General features: G+C 37.6%; 1 protein-coding gene across 1 annotated transcript in view; it reads left to right on the forward strand.

Annotated features, from left to right (window-relative positions):
• Positions 1 to 24,885, forward strand: part of LOC149263404 (putative calcium-binding protein CML25) — a 52,180-nt gene extending 27,295 nt beyond the window's left edge. Inside the window, exon 2 of the mRNA XM_089388049.1 lies at positions 24,496 to 24,885. Coding sequence (XP_089244175.1) covers positions 24,496 to 24,885 — 390 coding nt within the window. The remainder of the gene's footprint in view (positions 1 to 24,495) is intronic.
• The last annotated feature ends 287 nt before the right edge of the window (positions 24,886 to 25,172 follow it).

The raw sequence follows: 25,172 nt of genomic DNA on the forward strand, positions 1-25,172 counted from the left end.
CTTTGCTTTAATGCAAGAACTTCCATATGGTAACCTGGAAACTCTACTTCTCTTTATACCTGGGGGGCATGCAAACCTTTTTTACGCAAGTAAAAGCGACCAACGTAACTCTAACCCTGTAGTTTTACTAACTTCAACTGCTTAAGTTAGGTGATTGGTCTGATCCACCATTCACCTTTGCCGGGACCGATGGCGATGGCAAAGCAAAGGAAATATTTCCTGTCGAGAAACTATCCTACCTAACCTCAGTAGTTCTTTAACCCTTAGGACAGTAGTTGGTGGTTCCTAGCTTGCATACAAAAGGCTCAGAGCAAAGTTTCGCATGGGGCAAGCTCCCTAAAAAATGAACCTACTAATGAGAGACATCCTTATTAAATGACTGGCACGAGCACGTTTCCGTGAAGTTCAAGCTCGTTAAAAAATAAACCTAGCAATGAGCATATGTTCCACTAGAGTTCAAGCTCATTAAAAAAAATGAACCCACCTTTCGGTAAATAACCTTTGTGATCTCATTGCTATCATCTTTTTGAGACTTGGTCGTGTTCTTACCATCACCTCCACTTTTTGGCCGATCATACGCCTCCGCTTGATTATTTACCCTTTTGAGGAACAGCTGCGATGAGTGATTCTATTAGCCACCTTCTTTACACTGTCGTGATTGAAAAGTTCCAAACCTTACCTGGAACCAATTGCTATCCGAAAACATCACTCGTTCCTCAAAAACGAGTCTCCTTTAAGCTCTTTTTAGACTTGTAAAATGTGAAAATATTGCTAAGCAATTGGCCTCTCCAGCTCGTTAAAGTGATTGGAAGTGCCATCCCTCCTCTATATTTTAATCTTTTTGGACCTGAGGGATCATTACACAAAAAGATCGAGCACTTGTCTTTTTCGGCTCACTAAACTGATCGGAAAAGTCATCCCTTTTGTATTATTTTATACTTTTTCGAACTTAAGGGATTATACTATGAAAAAGGACTACTGGAGTTTCCTTTCCATCTCTTTTCAGACTCTCTAAAACTGAAAAGGACTGAGTTATCTTTGTCGTTAAACTCGTTAAAACAATAGCGACAAACTTGTCCATACAAACAAGAGTGAGTTTCACTGTCGCTAGGCTCGCTAAAACATAGCGACAGGTTTGCTCGAAGGGCAAATTATAGAACAAGCATATGTTATCCTCCTCAAGCTTGACAAAAATAAAGAGGTACTGGTCAGCAATTATTGGGGAAAAAGGGAAGAAAACTTGAAGAACTTCATTAGTAGCAGGTCGCTCTTGAACATGACACTTTCACTCCATCACCATGATTGAGTCAGGTTGGGTTATTCCGTTCACCGGTCATATCACCATTGGTCCTCCGTACCATCCATTTTGGGGTTAACACTACCAATCCATTCCATTTTCGCCAATATGTTCAAGAGAAGCCGCTCAGAGAATTCACCAACCCAGCTAACGCCTCATCCACTGCAATACCTTTTTTCATGACCGCCACCCTGAACCTTGTATCATCAGATTGTTTTCACCTCCACAAAATCATTTGCTCCATTCTGTGTCGTAGATGTGGGATTCATTAAGGCCCTCCTACGACAAGTCACTTCTTGTCGACATCAGCTCATTATCTAAGAAGTCAACTTAGGAACAACCCTTTCAGTACTTTGAAGCTTGCATGCCTCAATGGCAAGTTTCTCACTTCTAGCGACAGGTTTACATCAATGGCCTTCTACTGAAAGATTTTACGTGGTGTTCGACATCGACTCATATATTCACACCACGTGAATTGTACTGCAGTACCTTGAGGGTCATTATCATTATTGGTGATTCCTCTCGTGCTTGTTAACAGTGTACATCATTGGTTGGTAATCAGGCGATGTCTTTCCATGTTCGACACCAGAACATCTTTTCACATGGATCGGCCTGTACATCGGGCGAAGATTGAACGAGTTTGAAGACCCTGGATCTATTTTCATCCATCCGGGCTGCGATATATTCAGGAAAATAAAAACATCAAATGTACTCCATAGCTGCACAGATAATCATCTAAGCTAAGGGATGATGGCTCTACCAGAATCATAAGTCTGCCACACAGACGGTTGTCTGTCCTATGTACATGAAAATAAATTTTTAAAGCTGAGCATGGGAATGCCCGCCTCAGCTAGATCATGAAAATATTATGAAGATAATGTATTGTATTGTATCTTATTACAGGTCACCTTCCAGTTTGAAAAACCTCGGATCCTCATGATAAAGCATTTCACCCGACATCAGAAGATTTAAGACCTTATGCTTTAGGGGGCAAATGTTATATACATATTTGGGCACTGCAACCCCAATCACATATATCGATAAACCAAGGGCTCTCAAACCCCTAAAAGTGTTGTTTCATACCCTAAAGGATCAAGGTCAACTGATTACATCATTTCCCAGAAGTTATCCCTGAAAAACTGCTCAGAACTGGTCAAAACTGGACCATACAAACTGCTTCATGCTGAGGGTGTGATGCATCTCACCTGCTACACACAAAGGGTGCGATGCATACTGAAAATCCCTTCTGTAGGGTGCGATGAGCGAGAGCAGACAAATGGCAGAGGCAGTTTGCTAGGTAGAAACTCAGAGAATCTTCTAGAAACTGCTCATATGACACTTGCCTCTCTAATTCGCCCAGGGATGAGTAAGAGATCATGAAATCTCCAAGTGGAACCAAGAACTATCAGTGAAATGACACTAATCAAAATCCCAGAAGCTGACTCACTCCCCTGCAGATATCTATATATGGATCCCTCATCCTAGAGATCCAGAGGCTAGAATTTTGTAATTTGTAAGGAAGTGATGTTGGTTTCTCTTTGAGACATTGTATTGTTGGGTGATCTAGCTTTTCATGAGGTGAAGAGGGCTTTCATGCTGGGAGGATGATGCTAGATCAGACAGCTGGGTTGTAATCCTCTCTTCTACTACTTCTATCAACAAAGCTATTTGAGTTTTCCTCCATATACTTGTATATTTCTGAATCTTGTATTTGTGTATGCATTTGTATGGTTAATGTACATCTGACTCTACATTGTTTATGGTTATAGATTTATATGCTTTGATGGTATTTTGCTGCTTTGACTCTACAGGTGTTCTTTGAAGCGAGACAAGTGAGAAAGGAGTGGTGAAGCTCTATCAAAGGAGAGAGGAAACCAGCAAGGAGTCAAGTGAAAGACTGAGGTTGGTACTCTCTGCTTCTCTCTCATCTATCTCTCATAAAGGAAAACACAAGTTACTTTGAATTGTTTGTTTCTAAGATAGCTACCCGTCTTAGTGGGACTAGCAGCTCTGAATGGACACTAGTTTTCCTGGAAACACTGATCGCAATTTGAACCAGTAATGAAAAAATCAAGAGAGCGTGAAAGACTAGCCGGTGGAGCAAATTGATCGGGCAGATCATAGTAAAAAGATTCATGGCATGTATATGATAGAGGAGCATAGAAATCTAGATTAGATTGGAAGCTAGAGTTATGAATGATAACATCATGTTGCAGAATGGGGAAGTTAGTCTTCATCATGGGCTTCATGAGCCATTCTGAGATTTCCTTCATTGAATTTGAGTCATGAGAAATGCAAGAAGAATGAGAAGATGGATTAGGAATTTGATTTGCAGATTTTTCAACATTATCACCATCGCATAGAGACACCTTCATCGGAACTAGAAAAGGGGGAGGAAAAAGACAAAAAGAGGCAATGAATGTCTCCTCTGAAATTAGAGGTGTCTCATGATTCATAATAGTTGGGGATGTAGGAAAATTAGGGGTTTTAGGTTCATCATGTAAAGAGATAAGAACCAAGCTCTCAAACACTTGTTTCAAGAAATCCTTATTCATGTCTTCTTTAGAAATTTCATAACAAAGGTGAAGGAATTGATCAAAAAACTCCTCAACTGATTCATTAGAATTCATTCTTAAGAGATTGATTATTTTACAAACATCTCGGTAATTATACATATCAAAGGCTTGATGAAGCTCCCCGAGGAAATGATGAAGGGAATGGATGGAAGCAGGTGGCAAGGTATGGCACCATTGATTAACACGACCTTCAAGGGTGAGGAAGAAAATCACACAAGAAAACTCTTCATCATTGATTTCGTAAGATTCACAAAATTTAAGAAAATTAGAAATGTGCTCGGTTATGGATGTTCCATCCTCACCATCAAACTTTAATGGGACAAGTTATATATAGGCTCATCAAGGATTGAAAATTGATAAATGGAAGATTAGAGAAATACCCCGAGAGTAAGGTTTGAGCATGAGTCATTTTAGATAAGATGTTAATACCAGATTCAGTGGGCTCAGCTTATCATCTGGCCCTCCTTCTAGTGCCATTGTTGACAGTGCTGGAAATCCGTCAACCAAGGGGTCTCCCTAATGTGAAGTCCAAATTAGACGTCACACCGTTTGGAGTAGAAGCTCCATCCCGAATATCGGCCTGGTTGCCATCTATTCTTATAGATTTTCCTTAGCTCTAACTGTCAACAAGAGAGGAACGTGTGGTGCCTTCGAAAATCAAGAAGCTATGCCTAGTGAGTGTTCAGTTGTAGGTGTGTCAAATTTCTTCTATCGTGGAGTGAAAGAGTAAAGTGAGCCTCTAATAAAGAGGTAATAGTACCACCCTAGAAGAGACACACACAATCAAGAAGGGTATGTCTAACATCGAACAAAATATTCCACAAAAGATGTGACGATCATTACGACTAATCAATCAGAAATATTTGTCGAATATCCTTCGAAATATTCCACAAGGATGGGATAGAAACAAAAGACATTACAACATATTCTCAATAAGATAAGCACTAAAATGACCAAAATAGTTTAACTACTTTAGCACAAATGAAAGAAAACATGAAATACAAACATTTGCATAATAGTCTTATAAATATTCATAATCCATGCATGAAGATCATGTTGGCCTTGAAGGCTTCTGTTATTAAGTAAAAGTTCCAAGACACATGTGTGCAATGAACATCACTAGCTCTAATAGTGGAGTGTTGGAGCCACTCCTTTCTCCTCAAAATAACGAGTTTGTCTCTCTAATTCCTTGCGGGAGGAGATAAGGTGAGGCATCCTTTGCCCATACAATGAGAGAGTATATATAACCAAGGGGTGATGCTTCCCCTTCCTTGTGACTCTTTGACTTCCCTCATGATTTTTTGACTTCCTATGACTTTTCAACATTACATGACTTTTCGTATTCCACACATGTCCTTTGGAATTTCACTTTACAATACATTTCTGAAACATATGTTACATCATTGGCCACAAGGTGTGGCATGTGACTACTCATGACATGACATGACAGGACACTGCTGACATGGACTGCATGATGATGTGGCAATGTCAAGCCACTATCTCCACTAAGTGTTTTGTTTATGCTTCTTCTTTTTACCTCTGTATGACTTGGTGATAAAGAATCTGCAATGATCTTAAGCCTTGAGATGAAATCGCAAACTGATGTCCCTTTTGCTTTTCTTGATTGATTAGCTTATGTGTTCAACTACAAGTGTGTCTTTCAGCAAGATCACCTACTTCATGTCCTTCTTCATCATCTTTCCATGATGTGATAGAGTACCAACATCTGCAATTCACTCATGACAAGATGACATTAGTCTGAAAACCTAGTATAAGATAGTTCATTTTGATCCATTATCTAAGTCGGAACCAGGTGAGAAGTCAGGAGAGAGGGCGCAGTGAATGGGCAGAGCATAGTTCTAGAAGCCAGGGGTGAGGCTTGAGATTTGAGATTGTGCAATGCATAGTTTAGGCAGGACTGAGGGAAAATACTACGCATTTTTGAGAGCCAATGGGACAGGTTGAGGGGATGAGAAATGAGAGGAAACACTGTGAAATTTTGAGAGACAAGGGAGGTAGTGCTACTGCACAATTTCACAGTTCATAGGATCAGGGGATGAGCTTGAGGCTTGTGATTTTGTAGTGCATAGTGAAGGCTAGGCTAGGAGGAATGACTGTGCAATTCTGAAGGTCAAGGTTGGAGCTTGAGCATGGAAACTGTGCAGTGCAACAATCCTGGGAGGCAGGAGCTGCACATTGCATAGTTCCAAGGGGAAATGACACAAATGGAGGACTGGAACTATGCAATGGATAGTTCAGGGAGGATGGATGAAGCCAAGTTTCTTAGTTGAGATGCCTTCTCAGAAACGACTAAGTGTAACACCTGTTAAATTGATGTGAACAATGATAAGACTTTGAATATGATCTCACACTTAGAATACTTGAAAACATAATGACATAGATCACCTAGGACACAAGAATAATAGGTTTCCCTCCGCGTGACCACTTTACAACCATTTACGACAAGTGCGACACTTAAGGTAGACTTTGGGACAACCGTGACGACACCTGTGTGACAGTGCTCAAAATTTGGTGAATGAGTGCGACAGATTTTTACATAGTTAGATAATCTCATATACACAAAGAGGGACCCGTCAAACCATCATAACAGGCTTCTGCACATTGTGTGATATCTATTCATGTTGAAACATGACAATTAACCCAACTTGCAAAGGGGAGAAAAATACTTCAAGAAAGCTCATGAAATGATTTTTGGTGTTTGAGAAGACAGTATGTCAGACCAAGAAAGGCTCCAAAATTGAGTGGAAGCTAAAATTTTGGAGGTTGTTGTAGCAACTACAAAAAGACCTAAGGTTTTAATTTTACAGTTGACTAAAGAATTCATGAGTTGACAACAGAGTTTGGCAATTGAACACAGATAGTGACAACTAACTGTAGGCTTCTAAGTTAGCTTTTTTTTTATTGGCATTGTTGGGTTCATCCCATGATGTTGGTTAGTTGATTTTTCTCGATAGGATTATGGTTGAAGATATGGATCAGTTTACTCTATTTTGTTGAATCATTCAATGACAATCTAATAAGAAAAAGAATTTGAAATGGTTTCCCCATATTGGGTTTTTCCCTAGTCTTCGACCAATCCTGGTGTTTCTATGTGTGAATGTTTTAATTATATTATTCATTTATGTTCCTTTGCATTAATGATGATGTTTTTCATTCTATATAATTTCATATGCTACTGAATAATGTTGTAAATCTCATTATTGTTATGATGTTGTGGGGCAAATTCTATATGTAAATGATGAAATGAAATTATCTAAAGCAAAAAACAATAAGCCCTAAGAAAATTTAACATATCAAATCCAAGAGGAGCTCCTTGATGACTATATCATTTGCCAAGTTGACAACTCGGTATTGTGGGAATTTTGAGATCCTTGAGAGGATTGGACCAATGGCCTATAGACTTGCACTGCTGCCAACAATGAAAGTCCATGATGCTTTCCATGTTTCATCGCTTAAGAGATATTTCCAAGATATTGATCATTTGATTGATTGGTCTGTATTACAGGTTGGACAAGAGGGACAGTTCTAGCTAGAACGTCAGTTCATTTTGCATTCGAAACAACTCATGCTCCGAAACCAAGCAATAAAGTAAGTTAAAGTACAGTTGAAGCACTTTGGGATCGATGAAGGTACATGAGAGATGAATGATTAGATGCAGGATTTGTATCCTTCATGATTTGCAGGTTCAAGTAAATGAGTTTTTGTATATATATATATATATATATATATATATATATTTGTAAATACCGCAATGAGTTGTGTTATAAAGCTCTAATAAGTGTTATGTTTGTTTTTATTTCAGCAGGATGTCATTGTAAACATTGCATCGAGCTATGTTATAAAGATCCACAGGCAGTGTATTTTTTTTTAATTAATTTGCTGGTCATATGTGTCATAGAACACCGCGGACATTGTTCTCCCAAGGGGGAGGGTTTTGTAATAGCCTCGGGTTAAGTTTCACGTAATAAAGGATAATAAAGTTAAAATAAGACCAAGGTCATGGGACATGTATTCCAAGTTGAATCTTGGGCAAACACTATAGTGGGAATCACTTTTGGTTTATTTATGGCTATGGAAATTGGCAAAGAAAAAGATGTAACAAATGGCATTTAATTATGAAATAAAGGAAAATAGGAGAAAAGGAAGGTAAAGAGACACAAATTTGCATGCAATGGAAATTAGAGGAAAGTGAAGAAAATTAAGACATCAATGATAAAAAGGCTTCAGAGAAACAATTCACAACTTTTGTTAGTTCTATTTTGGCTCTCTCTTTTCATTCTCTCTCTCATACAGTCTTGAAAACTTAGAACATTCTTGGAGAAATCTGGCATTCACTTAGATTTGGAGAAAGGAAAGTACGAAAGAAATGGAAGGAAAAGAAAAAAGCAAAGGAACACGAAGGAAATCAAGGAGAAGGTTGGATAAAAAAATTCAACTGGAGGATTTTGCAGGTAACAGGTTGCATGTGTGATTTCCTTATTGAGGGGTGAATGCATGGTACATGCATTTGTTTAGTTGGTTCATTTGTTGGCATTGACATGGTTTTTTCCTGCTTTGATAGTGGTTCCAGCCTTTCCTTGCAATTTCTTGGATAGCCATGGTGTGTTGGGATTCATTCTTGGTCCAGCTTTCGATTTCCAGAACATTTTAGAACTAGGTGATGTGGTATAAGGAAAATTCCAAAGGGTTGTGGATGAAGGCGTTTTTCTCTAGGAAGTCGTCAAGAGGTGGGTGGAGACAAGAAAATTCCTCAAGGTGTGGTGAAGGAATTTTGAGGCATCTAAGCTTGGTTTAGTTTTACGATCTTTGGCCCAGTTTAGGCGAGATCACGGTAGCTTGAGGGTCGAGGTGGTTTAACCTCTAGATTCCCTATTTGATTTTTTCTTGTTTTATCCCATGATATCCCATATTCATGCTTGGAATATGGCACGGGGGTTATTGGCTAAAATAAATACTTGGTTCAGCCAAAACTATGCTCGGTTTGGACGTGGAAGTCCCTGACTTGGTCGGATTTTACATATGTCAATAGAAGTTATTTTCCCTATTGCGACCTATGAGCACTTGTACTTGTTATCATGTTGATTCGATGGCTAGTTTTTCATGCTTAATATTCTAGATATTTGCTAGTTATAAGGATGGTTCTATGATGTGCTATGACTATGGCTCTTATTCATGATTCGATAAGTATTTGAATGATTGATGAATGCATGGGCTAACAACTATTGTTGCATCTAATCGAGAAGGAATTAGACCTTCTTAGTGATTCTTAGATGAATTTCAGAGGTTTAAGATCGTATATGCATTCATGACCTATAACTTATATTTTTACCATATGTTTGACGAAATGTCTAATGTGTACTAGGGAGTCTAGGTAAATTTCTTGCTTCAAGTTTGAATTTTTGGCATTGTGATCATCTCAATCACGATTATAGAAAGTTACAGGCAATTTTCAACAGTGGCATGGAGGCCATCCTAGAAAAGTGACACATATCCTAGAACCGCATGCACAAAATAGGGGATCTTCGGCCATAACAACACACAAGAAAGCTTATGAGTGTTGTTGGAGCTTCATTACCGCACGGATGCAATGTTATGGGTGTAGTTTGGGAGTTTCTCTTGAGAAAATAGATCCATTTGAGAGATTGATCACCTAGGTTGGCTATGAAAAGATTGATCACCCGGGTTGATTGTCAAGCTAATCAGTGGTCTGCAATCCCTAAGGGAGGTCAACTAGTTGTAGGTTTGTAGGCCCCACTTCCATATCTAGAACTTGAAAGTTGGGTCATCTCATTGTAGCACTCAACTCATATTTACCCTAGAGAGCTTGTACAAGCGAGTAAATGTGGGAGGGTCATTTACAGTTTTCCAGAATGGTAGTGGTGAAAGTGTAAAACTAACCCCTAGAAACTATGATGACCAACTTTTCTCTTGGATACCTCTATAAATATGATACATTACACTTCACACTCATCTATAACGTAAAATATAACTACATAAGAAATATTCTCTTGATGTCGGTGTTGATGTCCAACAAAAGAATGAACATGTTTGATTACATTATAGAAATATAGGGTATTTCAATATGTAATAGCTAATAACAAATGGGTTCGTGCTATAGATAAATAACATTATGTTGGAAACCACACCAAGATTGAAATCAATGCACCACTGTGATAAGATGACATGATATAGTTATATATCCCACTCATTGAAGATTAGCAAATATCTTATCCACGACTCTTGGGAAAGGACAAAGATGAAGTGAATATGGATCAAGAATAGCCCCATTGCACAGGAACATGTATATGAAGAGCCTTGAAAATTCACATGAAAAGATACCTAGATCACAAGTTTGAAAGCCTTTAAATATTGAAGAGTTGTGTGATTACTTCTCATAACGCATAATTTTGAGTTGCTCAAATGAAATATTATTGGTGGGGAGGACATAGAAAGGTTAAATAAGTTAAATTTCCAACATAAAATCAATAGTGGTATATTTTTATAAACTGTCATGAAAGAGTAAAGAAATAACTTATCTTCAAGAAGTTTGTGAATAGATTCAACTTCAAATGCATATCTTTCACCTCTGTCAAATTTGACCACATCCAAGAACATGTCTGGTACTCCCATCTAATCATTTAACCCTTTTCTTATGCCATATCCTAAAGAATTCATGGTGAGACCCAAACATGGATGTGGTGGTAGGGGAATCATCATCCCCATAGTCCATTCCTTCATCCATGGGCACCAAGTTACTTTATACCTCCTTTTGTATATAGGAAAATAAGATTTAGGTGGGGCAAGGTTACCATCATGAGAGTGGTAATTCTATTATTATGGCATATGTCATTAGCCCTAACTACTAATTCTTCTGGTGACTTTGTATTTTTTTATTATGGGTGGTTCACTTCATTTCCGCTATGGTTAGGAAGTCAACACCTATAAATTGAGCATTACAAATATTGTTATGTACATGAGAACCTAATGGATAGCACAACAATGTATTTATGACAATCTACACATTATTGCTTCCATGATTACAAAACCTTCTCATTTGAACAGCAAAAGCTTCTTTTAAATTATGTTATTAAATATAAGCTTTAGTGACACCATCAAAAAAGAAAAGATGCACATGATAATCTTCAAAATCTAATAAAATAATGCTTTAATTAAGCATAAACTAAATTGAAATGAACTAAAAACTCAAATTAATTAGATTCCAAAAGTTCTTCTTTCGAAATCAAATTAAATTAAAAAATCATATTCCATTGGATATCTCATTGATGCTGATATCATTGGTTGATAATAAATATTCTAGTAAATTTTACATATTTAAAATATATATAGCAAAAGGATCAAAGATGTGTCTCTTTATCAAACATTTTTTTTTTAATAATAAATATTCTAGTAAATTGAGAATATTTAAAATATATATAGCAAAAGGATCAAATCTGCGTCTCTTTATCAAACGTTTTTGTTTTTTTAATTGTTGACCACACAGGATGGAGTATCTCATAAAGTATCGATGTTGATATCATCAGTGGTAATAAATAAAGATTGGGGTGGCTTATTATTAATTTATTGTAAATATTCAAGTCCATGCAACCTCAATTGCCTAGGCATTCTACTGTATCTTCCATCCATCCTTACTAGGAAGGCGAGGGCGAGGGAGTTGAAGATGAGATCGAGGAATGGAATTTAAGGTGCTGGTCGGAAGGCAGGACCAGGAGAACGCACAGGAGGGTTGGGTTTGTTGGTTAGGCTCGCTTTTCTTGGTTTTATTGCAATTCGCTTCAAATCCAACATACATTTCTACTGTTCTGTTTTCCACACACAATCATCTTGGCACATCAAACATTTCTACTCTTTGCATCTTGGCACATCAAACAAATTTTACTCCTTTCCATTGCAAATATTATATAGGATGACCAATCTTTTAAAATCCTTTAATGAATCTACAATAATATCTTGCAAGTGCCTTAAATGATCTTATAGCTATCACATTCTTTGGAGTAGGCCAATTCATCATACCCTTGATCATTTCTACACTAATTGAGATTCTTAGATCTAAAACAACTATCCCAAATACTATACATTTGTCTTCGTTAGAAATTGCATTTACTGAACTTGGCATTTAAGTAATGTTTTCTTAATACGTATAAAACCAATCCAATATTTTTTTTGTGTTCTTCCTCAGACTTAGACTACATCATGATATCATCTATAAATACTAATATAAACATATCCAAGTATTCCCTAAAGATGTTATTCATGAAACACATGAATGCAGTTGGTGTATTGGTAAGACCAAATGGTACCACTATAAATTCATAACGACCATATCTTTTTTTGAAATTTTTCTTATCAATATCATCATCTTTCATTCTCACTTGATAGTATCTCAATGTCAAGTTGATTTTTGAAAAATATTTGTCCTCCTTTAATTGATAAACAAATAATAAATCTACGGTAATTGATACTTATTTTCCACCATCATTTTGTTCAACCTCTATAATAATGCACATCCTCAGGGTAAAATCCCTTTTCTTTATAAATGGAACTAGTGGTCCACTTGGAGGTACACTTGGTATAATATATAATTTTTCAAATTAGCACTACAATTGAATTTTTAGTTTCATCAAATCAAGACTACGCATTTTATAATGTGCTTTAGATATAGTTGATTTTACACACATCACAACCAAAACTCATCCATAATTTTAGGGTTTATCCTTTAACAATTTTCCTCATGTATAATTCAATGAGCAGCCTCCCAATTTGTCCTTCTACCTCATTCAAACTTACATGTTTCCCAACCATAAATTTAAATTCTCTAGACTTTCCCCTATGAATTTATGTAGTATATTTTGCTTCATTCTACTATGAATAAGTTTAATTAATAGCCTCATTTTTTGTCTTGAAGAAAATAAGGACTATTTGTCCTTTCCCTCTCTTATTTCTTGAGTCGATGTTAATAAAGGAATCATCATTTCTAGCCTTTCATATTCAAATACATATCTTTCACCTCTCAAATTTGACCACATCCGGGCAATGTTAATTTCACAAATGAGCTCTGTTAGGGTTTTGAATAGTATCTAAAGCACCTGACAATACTAGAATTACCTTTTCCGCAAACATATATTCTTCACCCCAGGGTTCTGACAGAGGCAAATGATCACCCTTACGCCGGGGGGGTGGGTGGCGACATCCCCTCATATCGAAGTGTGGAAGAAAGCGAATCCAACGAAAAAAAGGCATATCCATGGAGCCAACCCTAATGAGGGACCTGTAATGGAAGCCCAGTGGCAAGAAATAATCTGCAGGTAGTTCCTCCCATGAGCAACCAAGAAAATTATATTTGTGATTCCCTCTAGAAAATTGGAGATTTACCACAAGTATATGAAAGATCATGCCCTGATCTGTAAGTTTACTAGCATATGGCCCTTGGAAAAGGATTTTATTAAGTGGATCCAACTAAAATGGAAACCAAAATTCCATATAGATCTAAATCTAAGATCCAGAGGCTTCTTCATAGTAATGTTCTCCATCCTCAAGGATAAGGAGAAGATTTTTTAAAATGGCCCATGTTTTTATTACAATATAGGCCCTTTCATGAGATACTGGGAGGAATGCTACAACTGGGATCATGAACAGTTCACGGTTGCCCCAATCTAGTTTCCTCTCTTTTCCCTAACAATAGATTTTAGGGATCCAAAAACCTTAGAAGGGATTTCCAATTGCATTGGACGATTCATGAAAGTGGTTGAATCCACCCATCGAGGGAGATATACTTCATATGCCTCAATCTGCATCTACATGAACATCACTGAGCCCAATCATGAAATTGTATAACTAGAATATCAATATAAGATATGGCAATAGCTACTGGATTACTAACATGTTCCTTTTCATTGTTGTCGCTTCCATGAGTATGGCCATTTGTATAAGGCTTTACCATTGACTCAAATGGAACCAGAGATCGTGAAAAAACCAAAGGCACTATCCTCACCTAAATATTGTAGCAAGGGTTTTCAAGAAGTTTCACACAAGAAGAAGAATGTGAAGTCGACTCAATCATACCCTTTAGTACAGCAAAGAAAATCTAAGAACCAAAATCATTTTTGGGTATTGCAGGATTTGGGGGAGAGCTCCAAAGCAACAAATTTACAGAAATATTTGGCATGAGAGAGAGACCCTTCAAAAACAACTCCTAAGCCAAAAAGGAAAGCTCATATGGAACCCTCGGATAAGGAATAATAGGAGAAGTCCATGGATCTCTCGACCATGGCTATTGATGCATCAAAGGAGGATCTAAGTGCAGAGGAGCAAGTGCTAAAAAATATTACTGCATGAATGGAGGAATCTGGATGAGAGGTTCATATCGTAGGACCAAAAGAAACTCTATCTTGAAATTTTTTAGCAATATCAGGTGAAACAGAACCAAAATCCACTTGATCTACCAGATCCTCTTGACTCTCATTTGGGAAGCATGCAAGTTCAAGGTAGCGAAAGAAAGGGAGGATGGAAATGCAGGAGGAAAAACCTTCAAGAATAGATCTATATGGTTGGATATATGTTAATAAACTCCAGATGGGTAGTACCTCTAGCAACGGTCTTCCACCAAATTAACAAAGTTCCCCAATGATTGTAATCTATTTGAATGTGAGGGGCCTCAACAGCCGAGGTAAACAAAGATATTTACAAGATCACCTCAAAAAGGGGAATCCCCACATCATTTTGCTTTATAAAACAAAGGTCATAGGGGCAAGAATAGAAGAAATACTCATCCATATGCCTCCCAAGTATGAAGTAGTAGCTTTAGATGCAAGGGGCAGTGCAAGAGGAGTTTCTATTTGTTGGAACCCTACGAAGATTTTCTTTGATAACTAGTTCAACATGCTCCACATTCTCTTTGGGTGATTCAAACATATTGGGACTATTGAGAGGGCATTACTCTCGATGGACTACAACTCTCATATTCCAAGGGAGAAGGATGCATTCCTTCAAAATATAGGAAAGCTTAAAAATATGAACAAGGAAAAACTTTGGTGGATTGGGGGAGATTTCAACCTCATCACCTCTCTAGGAGAGAAAAAGGGTAGGATTAGATGTCAGGAACCAGAAATGGAACTTTTTGGAAATCTGATCATGGACTTGCAACATGTACATATACCCACTATCCATGGGCTATTTATGTGGAACAACTGTCGGGAAGGGTCACACCAATTCGCCTCCCGGTTGGATATATTTTTGGTTTCTGAAGACCTTATTAGTAAGGACATCTTCTTTAAAGCTTATATCATGCCATGCCTTGGATCTGACCACTGGTCGATCCACCTTGAAATGGATTTGAAACAGGGCAACTGCAACAAACCTTTCAAGTTTGAATCCTTTTGGTTGCACGATCCATCCTTTCTAGATAAGGCAAAGGATTGGTGGCCATCTAGTTATGTGTAAGGCAGGAAATGCATGCACACCTTTCAACTTCACTTGAAGGATCTTAAGCAGCAGATAAAAGAGTGGAATAAATCAGAATTTAGACATATTCATAAGGATCAGGAAATCCTTCAGGCTCGCATGAAAAAGGTACAACAATAGATGATCACCCAAGGCCGCTTTGGACCCCTTGCAGTAGAAGAAGGAGAACTCTTAACCCAGATAGAAGAATGAAGAAAGCATGAGGAAATCATGTGGAAACATAAATCCAAGGTACAATGGCTTCGGGAAGGGGAGATAAACACCTGTTTCTCTCATAAAGCAATGATACAGCATAGGCATCATATTAGAACTTTTTCGTTGCATGATTCAGAGGGGAACCGACTAGTGTAACATGAAGATATGGAAACCCTATTGGTCGACCACTTCCACAATCTTTTGTAGGAACCGTGTCTGGACAGATCGGAAGCGATCGGGAAAATCACAAGACATATTCCCTAGTTGGTCAGCAACGATCAAAATATGGCACTGATGTGGGCCATCACTTTGGAGGAAGTTGAGGAGGTGGTAAAAGGTTTGGTGAAAACAAAGCCCCAGGGCCTAACAGATTTACTACAGAATTATTTCAAGCAACCTGGCCCATCCTTGGTAAGGACATTCTAGAAGTATTAGAGGAATCACATTAATCTAAGCAAGTATACCCCGCTCTTAATTCTAATTTTATAGCTTTAATTCCTAAAAGAGCCCACTCTGAAGATCCTCAAGGGTTTAGACCTATTTTCTTATGTAATTTTATTTACAAAATCCTCTCCACCATTATGGTCAACTTCCTTAAACCTCTCCTTCCATTTTTTATTTCTCCTGAGAAAACGGATTTTTTCCCAAGTTTCCAAATTCTAGATGGCATCACTACTGTCAAGGAGGCTATTCACTCCCTTAATTGCCTCAAATATAAGGGAATGTTGATTAAGTTGAACCTCTCCAAAGCTTATGGCTGCATCAGCTGGCCTTTCTTGTTGAATAATCTGAAAGCCTTCGGTTTTAACCCACAATGGATCCAATGGATTTCTTCTCTTATCTCTACACCGATTTTTTCAATCATTATTAATTGCTCCCCCAACTGCACTTTTAATGCATCCAGAGCCCTTAGACAAGGAGAGCCTATCTCTCCCTTCCTTTTTATTCTGGATGTGGAAGGGTTGGGTAGATATATAAAATCAGTTTTTCAAGCAGGCCATCTCAAAGGTATCTATCTATGGGTAAATGATCTTCCCTTATCCCATCAAGAATTTTTGGATGACATAATGTTATTTTTCCAAGTCTCCCTTCGAGAATCTAGACTCCTTAAACCTATCCTTCAAGATTTTATGCAAGCCTCTAGCACCCAGATCAATAATCATAATCTAATATTTTTTTCCTCCATAGCGTGGTTTCTTTCCAATCCTTCCTGGCCAGGAATTTTGGTTTTCATGTTGGCTACCTTTTGTCCAAATAATTGGGAATTCCCCTAGTGATTAACTCTCTAAGAACATCTTGTTGGAAATACCTCCTCGAGCTTGTTGAACCATGCCTTCAAAACTGGCCTTTTCGTTCACTAAATTTTGTTAGGCGGGTGGTTCTACTGAAGGTTGTGTTGCAATCAATTCCAACCTACCAGTTATCAGGCCTAGCTACTCCTAAAACTACATGCTCAGATATGACAAATATTTTCAAAAAAATTTATGGAATGGGCCTTAGGAAGCTAAAAAATGGGTGCTCCTTTCAAGGAATCGTCTTATCAAACACAAAATGACTGGCAGTCTTGGTCTCTGTGAGCCTTTTATCCTAAATCAAGTGATGGGTGTGAAACTATGTTTGCACTGGATTTAGGGTGAAACAAATCTTTGGAAGATTATTTGGGGCCGAAAATACAATATGCCCTCCTCTTCGAAAGATAAACTATGAGTGCAAGGTATTCCAAGAGGATCCTCAATTTGGAATTTATCCTCTACGAATAAAGAGTTAATCCATAATCATACATTCTCGGAAATAAAGGATGGGATTAGAGATTTATTCTGGCAAGATTCGTTGCAACAACGAGAAAATCTCTTCTGTCAACAGGACCTTGCTGAGATCTTCCTTTTACCAACAGAACCCATAATTTGATAGTCAATCAATTTTGGGAACCTCTCTCATTAACTACATGAAGACAACGGAAAAGGGAACACAATTGGAACAATCTCCCTAGCTCAAATCAATGGGAATTATTTGATACAGAGCTACACTCTAGAAGGATCGTTATTTCTGATGGGTCGAATATTCTTCGATGGGGATACAAAACCAAAGGCATGTTCACCATAAAAGAATCTTATCAGTTGGCAACAAAGGAACCTCAGGACCAGTATAATCCTCCCTCGTCAAAAATATGGACGTGACAATTTGGCACAAAAGTGATGTACTTCATGTCACTAGAGTGCAGTTCTCATATTCTCACTTGGGACCAATTACAAAAGATAGGAATCCATGGGCCTTCCTTCTACAGTAGGTGTGCCTCTCAAAATGAAACTATTGAGCATATTTTGAACATATTCCCCTTTGTAGCTCAGCTCTGGTAGAATATTGACTCTCTTTTTGGTCACCTAGACCGAGATAATACCAATATTTGATCCACTATTGAGACCTGGAGGCAAGGAATCTTCTCTAGTCCTCTCCTAAATGGAGCTTGGCATCTCTCCCTTGGCTTTCTTCTTTAGGAAATATGGAAAGAAAGGAATAGAAGGATTTTCAAAGAACAGAAGATCCCATATTCAGAGATTTAGAAAAGAATTCTCCAAAACATTAGAGAAACTATCCTTGTAGAGAAATGACAATCTAATGATAGGAATGTTACACCTCAAGAAGTGCGGATCCTTTATTTCCTAAACTTGTCCCTGCAAATGTTTCCCCCTCATCATGGAAGTTAAAGGTGCCTCCCCGAAAATCCCCCTCCCAATTCTTCTGCCCTCCTGATTGTTTTCTTAAGCTCAACTTTGATGGGGCATCCAAAGGTAAGCCAAGAGCCGTGGGCTTTGGAGGTATCTTCAGAGACCCATAGTGTCGGGTGGTTCAAATATATGCTTCGGATTATGGCTTGGCTAGCAAAAATGAAGCAAAATTCAATGTAGTAAAACATGGTTTGCTAATCACAAGACAGGAAGGGTTCAACAAAATGGTGGTTGAAGGAAACTCCACACTCGTCATCGATACTATAAAGAAGCTTATTCAAGGTTCCTAGTAGGAAAATATCAATAAAAGTTGGAGGAATACTCATTTGATTCAGGACATTATTGATCTTATTCAAGGATTTGAATATATCATTCCCTCGCATGTTCGTCGCACCAATAACAAATAAGTGGACTTCCTAGAAAATCGGGGATGCCTTCATTCGAGTAAGAATATAGATGATCCTTGGGTAAGTGAGACCCAAGAAGAGGGGTTGGATCAGCTGACACTGATTTTGGACCAGGACTCAGCTCCTAATCAGAACCCTTGATCGGGGTGCGAGCTAGCTGGAGATCCACATGGGGATCGTCACCATGATTGATCGTTTAATCGTAAGGGTCAGTGGGTGTCCTCTCCCACGCTCTAAGACGCTCCTCCTCCTTAATAAAATGAAGGGTCATAGATCACGACAAATCCATGACGTGTAGTTTAGCAAGCTATTAAAATTCCACGTGGCGGGAAAGGAGGATTACATGTAAAAATTTGTTTGGCAATCTAACTCGTGTTATGGGTATCTTAGGATGCCCCAGAAAACTATTTTTGGGTTCGTTACATTGGAAACGCAAGGAGGAAACCTTGTAACAGTCTATCTTTACTCAGGGATGGCGCAAATAGTCTGGTATATTCTTATGCTTATCCTATTCATTGTCTTGGGGGTTGCAATTAGTGATTCACCTTGCATCTGGAGGGGCAAAGAAACAATGATGAATTGGAAAGTTTTTGTGATTACAAGCTCTAGCTTTCTCAACTATGTTATCTCAATCTTCGTAATTTTTGGCAATATTCTACTTCGTATGGGCATGATTCATGGTTTCCAGGTCATATTTATTATGTTTACTCTACATGTTGAATGTGAGCCATACCATTCCGAGTTTAAAGTGCCTTGAAAAACCTTGAGGAGGGAAAGGGTTCAAGCATTTGGACGGGGCTGAGTCTATGGACTCCGGTCTCAGGAGTGCAGAGGGATCGTTGTTGTCATTCAGAAGGTGCCACACACTATGGGAGGGCTCTTGATTTTCTCTTAGTACTGGCTTGGGCGGTGGATTTATGTTGTGTTGCAGTGTCGTCTGGTGCTACCTCTGTCCTTTTGTCCTCATATTATGTTTAAGTTTGATTTTCGATTTGTTTTCTGTATTGTTGTTACTCCAGGTCCGCCTAAGTCACTTCTTCCTCTAGCCTTTGCACAGTGGGTTGGGTCTCGAGTGTGGGTAGGTGAGAGAAAGTTGAAGAAGGTTGGTTCAACACTGTTAATCATGGTGAATACTCCTCCTGGAGGTGGTGCCTCTTAGTGCAGAGATCGTGGTTGCAAGAATCAGGGTGGATAGGGCAAGGAAAATGGCTTGAAATTGAGTAGACCTCGACACCAACGTGGAAGGAAAACGGATATTGAGATTTTGCAAAACACCATTCAGGCCTATTGTGTAGGGACCTCGGCCGAGGTAAAGAATCTAATTTGGACCTAAGAGGCCGAATTAAATTTGAAAGTTTAGATTGAGCCGCTGGTGGAGGATCGAAGCAATTTGATTCTTGATCCTGGCTTATGAAATGTATTGTTTCTAAAGAAATGGCTTCCTCTTTCAATATAACTGAAAATGGGGATCCTGACCTAGGTCTCAAAGACATTCAGAAAGAACTCCAGTTAATTCGACTCCAGCTGCAGCACCAGAATGCTCTCTTGGCTGCATTGAGCACTACATTCCCTGTTTGCCTCAATCTGAACTGCTATGCTCATGTGCAAAATATCATGCTCCTGTGGAATCGTGAGATGACTAGTTGATGGAATGTACTATCTGATAATTTTTGTCTTATATTTTGATGTATATGTCGAGAAGAATTTATGTTTATAGCTTTATGTTTAGTAGATGGTTTACAGACTATAAGTCCTATAAGGCTTAGATAGACAAAACCAGATTGTTTATCTTTTGGATGGCTTATAATGCGGTTCAGTGGCCAACAAACCTGGTTTCCCATTAGGTGGGTTGAGGCCACTGAAGGTTTCTTATGTGGGTAACCTGCCTGATTATTGAAATGAATGAATGGAAAGGTATTGCTAAGATTACAACAACAAAAAAATTGACCACATCCAAGAACATGTCTCCTATTCCCATCTAATCATTTAACCCTTTTATTATGCCATATCTTAACTAATTCATGCTAAGACCTAATTATTTTTCCTTTGTAAGTTTTACATTATGTTTTCATATGTGCAAATATTTGAAGTTATATGAGATATCTCTAAGTGGATAAATTGAGCATCAATTTCCCTATCTTCTAGTAATGTTACACACAAAGTCTTATGATAGAATTTGTTTTCTTTTACGATACCTATATATGAATGGTTATATTATTGTCCATATTTCATATGATTAAATTTTTGTCTTTGTGTTAGAACCATTTGAATATCATTCCTAGGTGTTTTCTACAGTAATAGATCTCAAAGTATTTAGTGAATGCTATAAATCTTGTTATATCCTTTCCTCTTCTCTTCTACAACCATAATTAGTGTTTTATGTAGTAATAGATCTCAAAGTATTTACCAAATTCTATAAAGTTTGTCATATCCTTTCCTCTTCTCTTCTACAACCATAATTAACCTTAATATTCATCTGCCTTAGTTGGAAGCTAGCATGTTGATTATATACATGAAAGGTATCATCCATGAGAACTGAAATGAATAAAAACCTTTCTTTTAAAAACATTATTGGTTCTTGGCATAGTTTTCTAAGAAAAAACTATCTCAAGAAAACAACATGACCAATGCCTTTCATGTTTGGAATGGTTTCTAGCTATAAGAAAGTAAATATCAAAGCTTAGATTTCTCATGGTATACTAAGAAAGATATTTGTAAAGAAAATATCAAATATATAAGGTTTCATATCCTAACTTAAAATCAAGGAGAATGCTCTCAATATCACTAGTGTCAATGGTTAAGTATTATGTACAACACTTACCATTTCACTACCATTTATTTGCAAGTATTCATACGGAAACGAATGCCTTATTGTTTATGAATTTGTATGAAGAATATATAATGAAGAGGACCTTCATATTGAATATCATAAATTGTTGTATAAATAACTATTGGCAATAGTTTTCTAGCTCCATAAGCATTAGATTGGCTTACCATTCATAAGTGATATGTAGCTCGAGAAATGGGCATCTTGAGAAAATACATATGTTCATGACAACATAAATGGGATTGTGGTTCCAGTGAACTATATTTTAATTAGACTTGTCACCTCAGTAATATGGCTTCAAATATTTATTTTATATATAGAGGCACATACTCACATAAATTATATAATGGAATAGACAACAATAAATTAAGTCTATAAATATAAAAATAAATTGATAATTTCTTGAGGGATGAGGAAAGGAGAAATAAAGGTATCATCTATGTTTCCAACCACTCTAACAAGCTACATTTATCTTCTCATGTAAAATACAAATTTTGGATTAGATTTCAGTTAAATATAGTTAAAATTTTGGTCAATGAATTGATGATAAGAGTGAACATGCAATTGATACTACATGTAATATAATTTTCTTTCCATTGTCCTTTTTATAGTTCTACATAATGGTAGTGGTGAAAGTGTAAAATGAACCCCTAGAAACTGTGATGACCAACTTTTCTCTTTGATAACTCTATAAATATGATACATTACACTTTACACTCATTTATAATGTAAAATATAACAAGATAAGCAATATTCTCTTCATGTCTGTGTTGATGTCCAGCAAAAGAATGAACATATTTGATTACATGATAGAAACAATAGGGTATTTCAATATGTAATAGCTAATAGAAAATGGGTTCCTGTTATAGATAAATAACATTATGTTGGAAACCACACCAAGATTAAAATTGATGCACCACTTTATTTCATACCATCTAGTTATATATCCCACTAATTGAATATTATCAGATATGTTATCGACGACTCCTTGGAAAGGACAAAGATGAAGTGAATATGGATCAAGATGAAGTGAATAGGACTTTTGGTTAATTTATGGCTATGGAAATTGGCAAAGGCAAAGAGCTAACAAATGGCATTTAATTATGAAATAAGGAAAAATAGGAGAAAAGGAAGGTAAAGAGACACAAATTTTATGCAATGGAAATTAGAGGAAAATGAAGGAAAATGAAGAAAATTGAGACATCAATGATAAAAAGGCTTCAAAGAAACAGTTCACAACTTTTGTTAGTTATGTTTTGGCTCTCTCTTTTCATTCTCTCTTTCATAGAGTCTTGAAAAAATAGAACATTCTTGGAGAACATGGGCATTCACTTAGATTTGGAGAAAGGAAATTATGAAAGAAAAGGAAGGTAACAGAAAAATAAAAGGAACGTGAAGGATGTCAAGGAGAAGGTTGGATAAAAAAATTCAACAGGAGGATTTTGCAGGTAACAGGTTGCATGTGTGATTTCCTTACTGAGGGGTGAATGCATGGTACATGCATTTTTTTATTTGGTTCATCTGTTGGCATTGACATGGTTTTTTACTGCTTTTTTAGTGGTTCCAGCCTTTCCTTGCAATTTCTTGGATAGCCATGGTGTGTTGGGATTCATCCTTAGTCACGCTCTCGATTTCCGGAAGGTTTTAGAACTAGGTGATGTGGTCTCAGGAAAATTCCAAAGGGTTGTTTATAGAAGTGTTTTTCTCTAGGAAGTCGTCGAGAGGTGGGTGGAAAAAAGAAAAATCCTCAAGGTGTGGTGAAGGAGTTCTGAGGCATCCAATCTTGGTTTAGTTTTATGATCTTTGGACCAGTTTAGGTGAGATCACAGCAGCTTGAGGGTCAAGGTGGTTTAACCTCTAGATTCCCTTTTTTATTTTTTCTTGTTTTATCCCATGATATCCCATATTCATGCTTGGAATATGGCACAGGGGTTATTGGCTAAAATAAATACTTGGTTTAGCCCAAACTATGATTGGTTTGAACGTGGAAGTCCCTGACTTGCTCAGATTTTACATATGTTAATAGAAGTTATTTTCCCTATTGCGACCTATGAGCACTCATACTTGTTATTATGTTGATTTGTTGTCTAGTTTGTCATGGTTAATATTCTGGTTATTTGTTGGTTATATGAAAGGTTCTATGATGTCCTCTGACTATGGTTCTTATTCATGATTTTATCAGTATTTGAATGGCTGATGAATGCACGAGCTAACAAGTGTTGTTGCACCTAATTGAGAAGGAATTAGACCTTCTTAGTGATTCTTATATGAAGTTTAGAGATTTATGTTCATATATGGATTCATGACCTATAACTTATATGTTTACCATGTGTTTGAAGAAATGTCTAATGTGTACTAGGCAGTCTAGTTAAATTTCTTGCTTCAAGTTTGAATTTTTGACACTGTGATCATCTCAATCACAATTATGGAAAGTTAGAGGCAATTTTCAGCAGTGGCATGGAGACCATCAAAAAAAAGTCACACATATCCTAGAACGGCATGCACAGAACAAGGGACCTTTGGCCATAACAACACGCAAGAAAGCTTATGAGTGTTGGTGGAGCTTCATAACCACACGGATGCAATGTTATGGGTGTAGTTTGGGAGTTTCTCTTGAGAAAATAGATCCATTTGAGAGATTGATCGCCTGGGTTGGCTGTCAAGGGATTGATCACCCGAGTTGATCGTTAATCTCGTGAGTGGTCTGCAACCCCTGAGGGAGGTCAATTAGTTGTAGGTTTGTAGGCTCCACTTCCATAACAGGAACATGAAAGTCAGATCATGTCATTGTAGCACTCAACTCATATTTACCCTATAGAGCTTGTACAAGCGAGTAAATGTGGGAGGGTCATTTACATTTTTCCAGAATGGTAGTGGTGAAAGTGTAAAACCAACCCCTAGAAACTATGAAAACTAACTTTTCTCTTTGATTTCGGAACTGAGTGCCCTGAGTGCCCTGATTTCGGAGGCGGAGATTGAAGGGGTGATGAAGGAGGTGGACTCCAACAAAGATGGATTCATCAACTTCGACGAGTTGGTGGAGGCCAACTCCAAGAACCTTAATGCCGCCAATCTCATGAGAAATTCTGCTTCTGCTGTGCAATGTGCCACCCTGCTCGGCCGCTTGGAGCTGGAGGACGTGTTCTGCAAGTTCGACACCAACGGCGACGACAAAATATCGAAATCAGAACTGAGCGCCATCCTCAAGTGCAGCTCTAGTGAGGAGGAGATTGATGGTGTGATGAAGGACATGGATTCCAATAGAGACTGCTTCATCAGCTTCGACGAGTTCGTGGCCACCAACAACAATGGCCTCAATTCCGCCCATCTCATGCTAGGCTTCACTTCAGCCAATTGATGCCCACGTCGCCCCCCTAATTAATAAATAAATAAATATTCCCCTACCTTAGCTCTCAGCGCTTAACTCTATCATTATATGACGGCTGAATGCATGTACTTTCAGTTTTAAATATATGCACATATATTTAAAATAACTACACAATCTCTTACTATTTTTACTTACGTTTTTGTTTTTAGCATTCTTTTACGTTTTTAGCATTTTTTACTTTTGATCACTTACCTTGTTGTTTTTACCATTCTTATTAATTTTTTCCATTTAATTATTGCATCAAAAACAAAATGGGT

Source organism: Pinus tabuliformis, chromosome 6, assembly GCF_031772625.1.
Source record: "Pinus tabuliformis cultivar Carrire ecotype Pingquan chromosome 6, CPIR1, whole genome shotgun sequence".
Taxonomy (NCBI): domain Eukaryota; kingdom Viridiplantae; phylum Streptophyta; class Pinopsida; order Pinales; family Pinaceae; genus Pinus; species Pinus tabuliformis.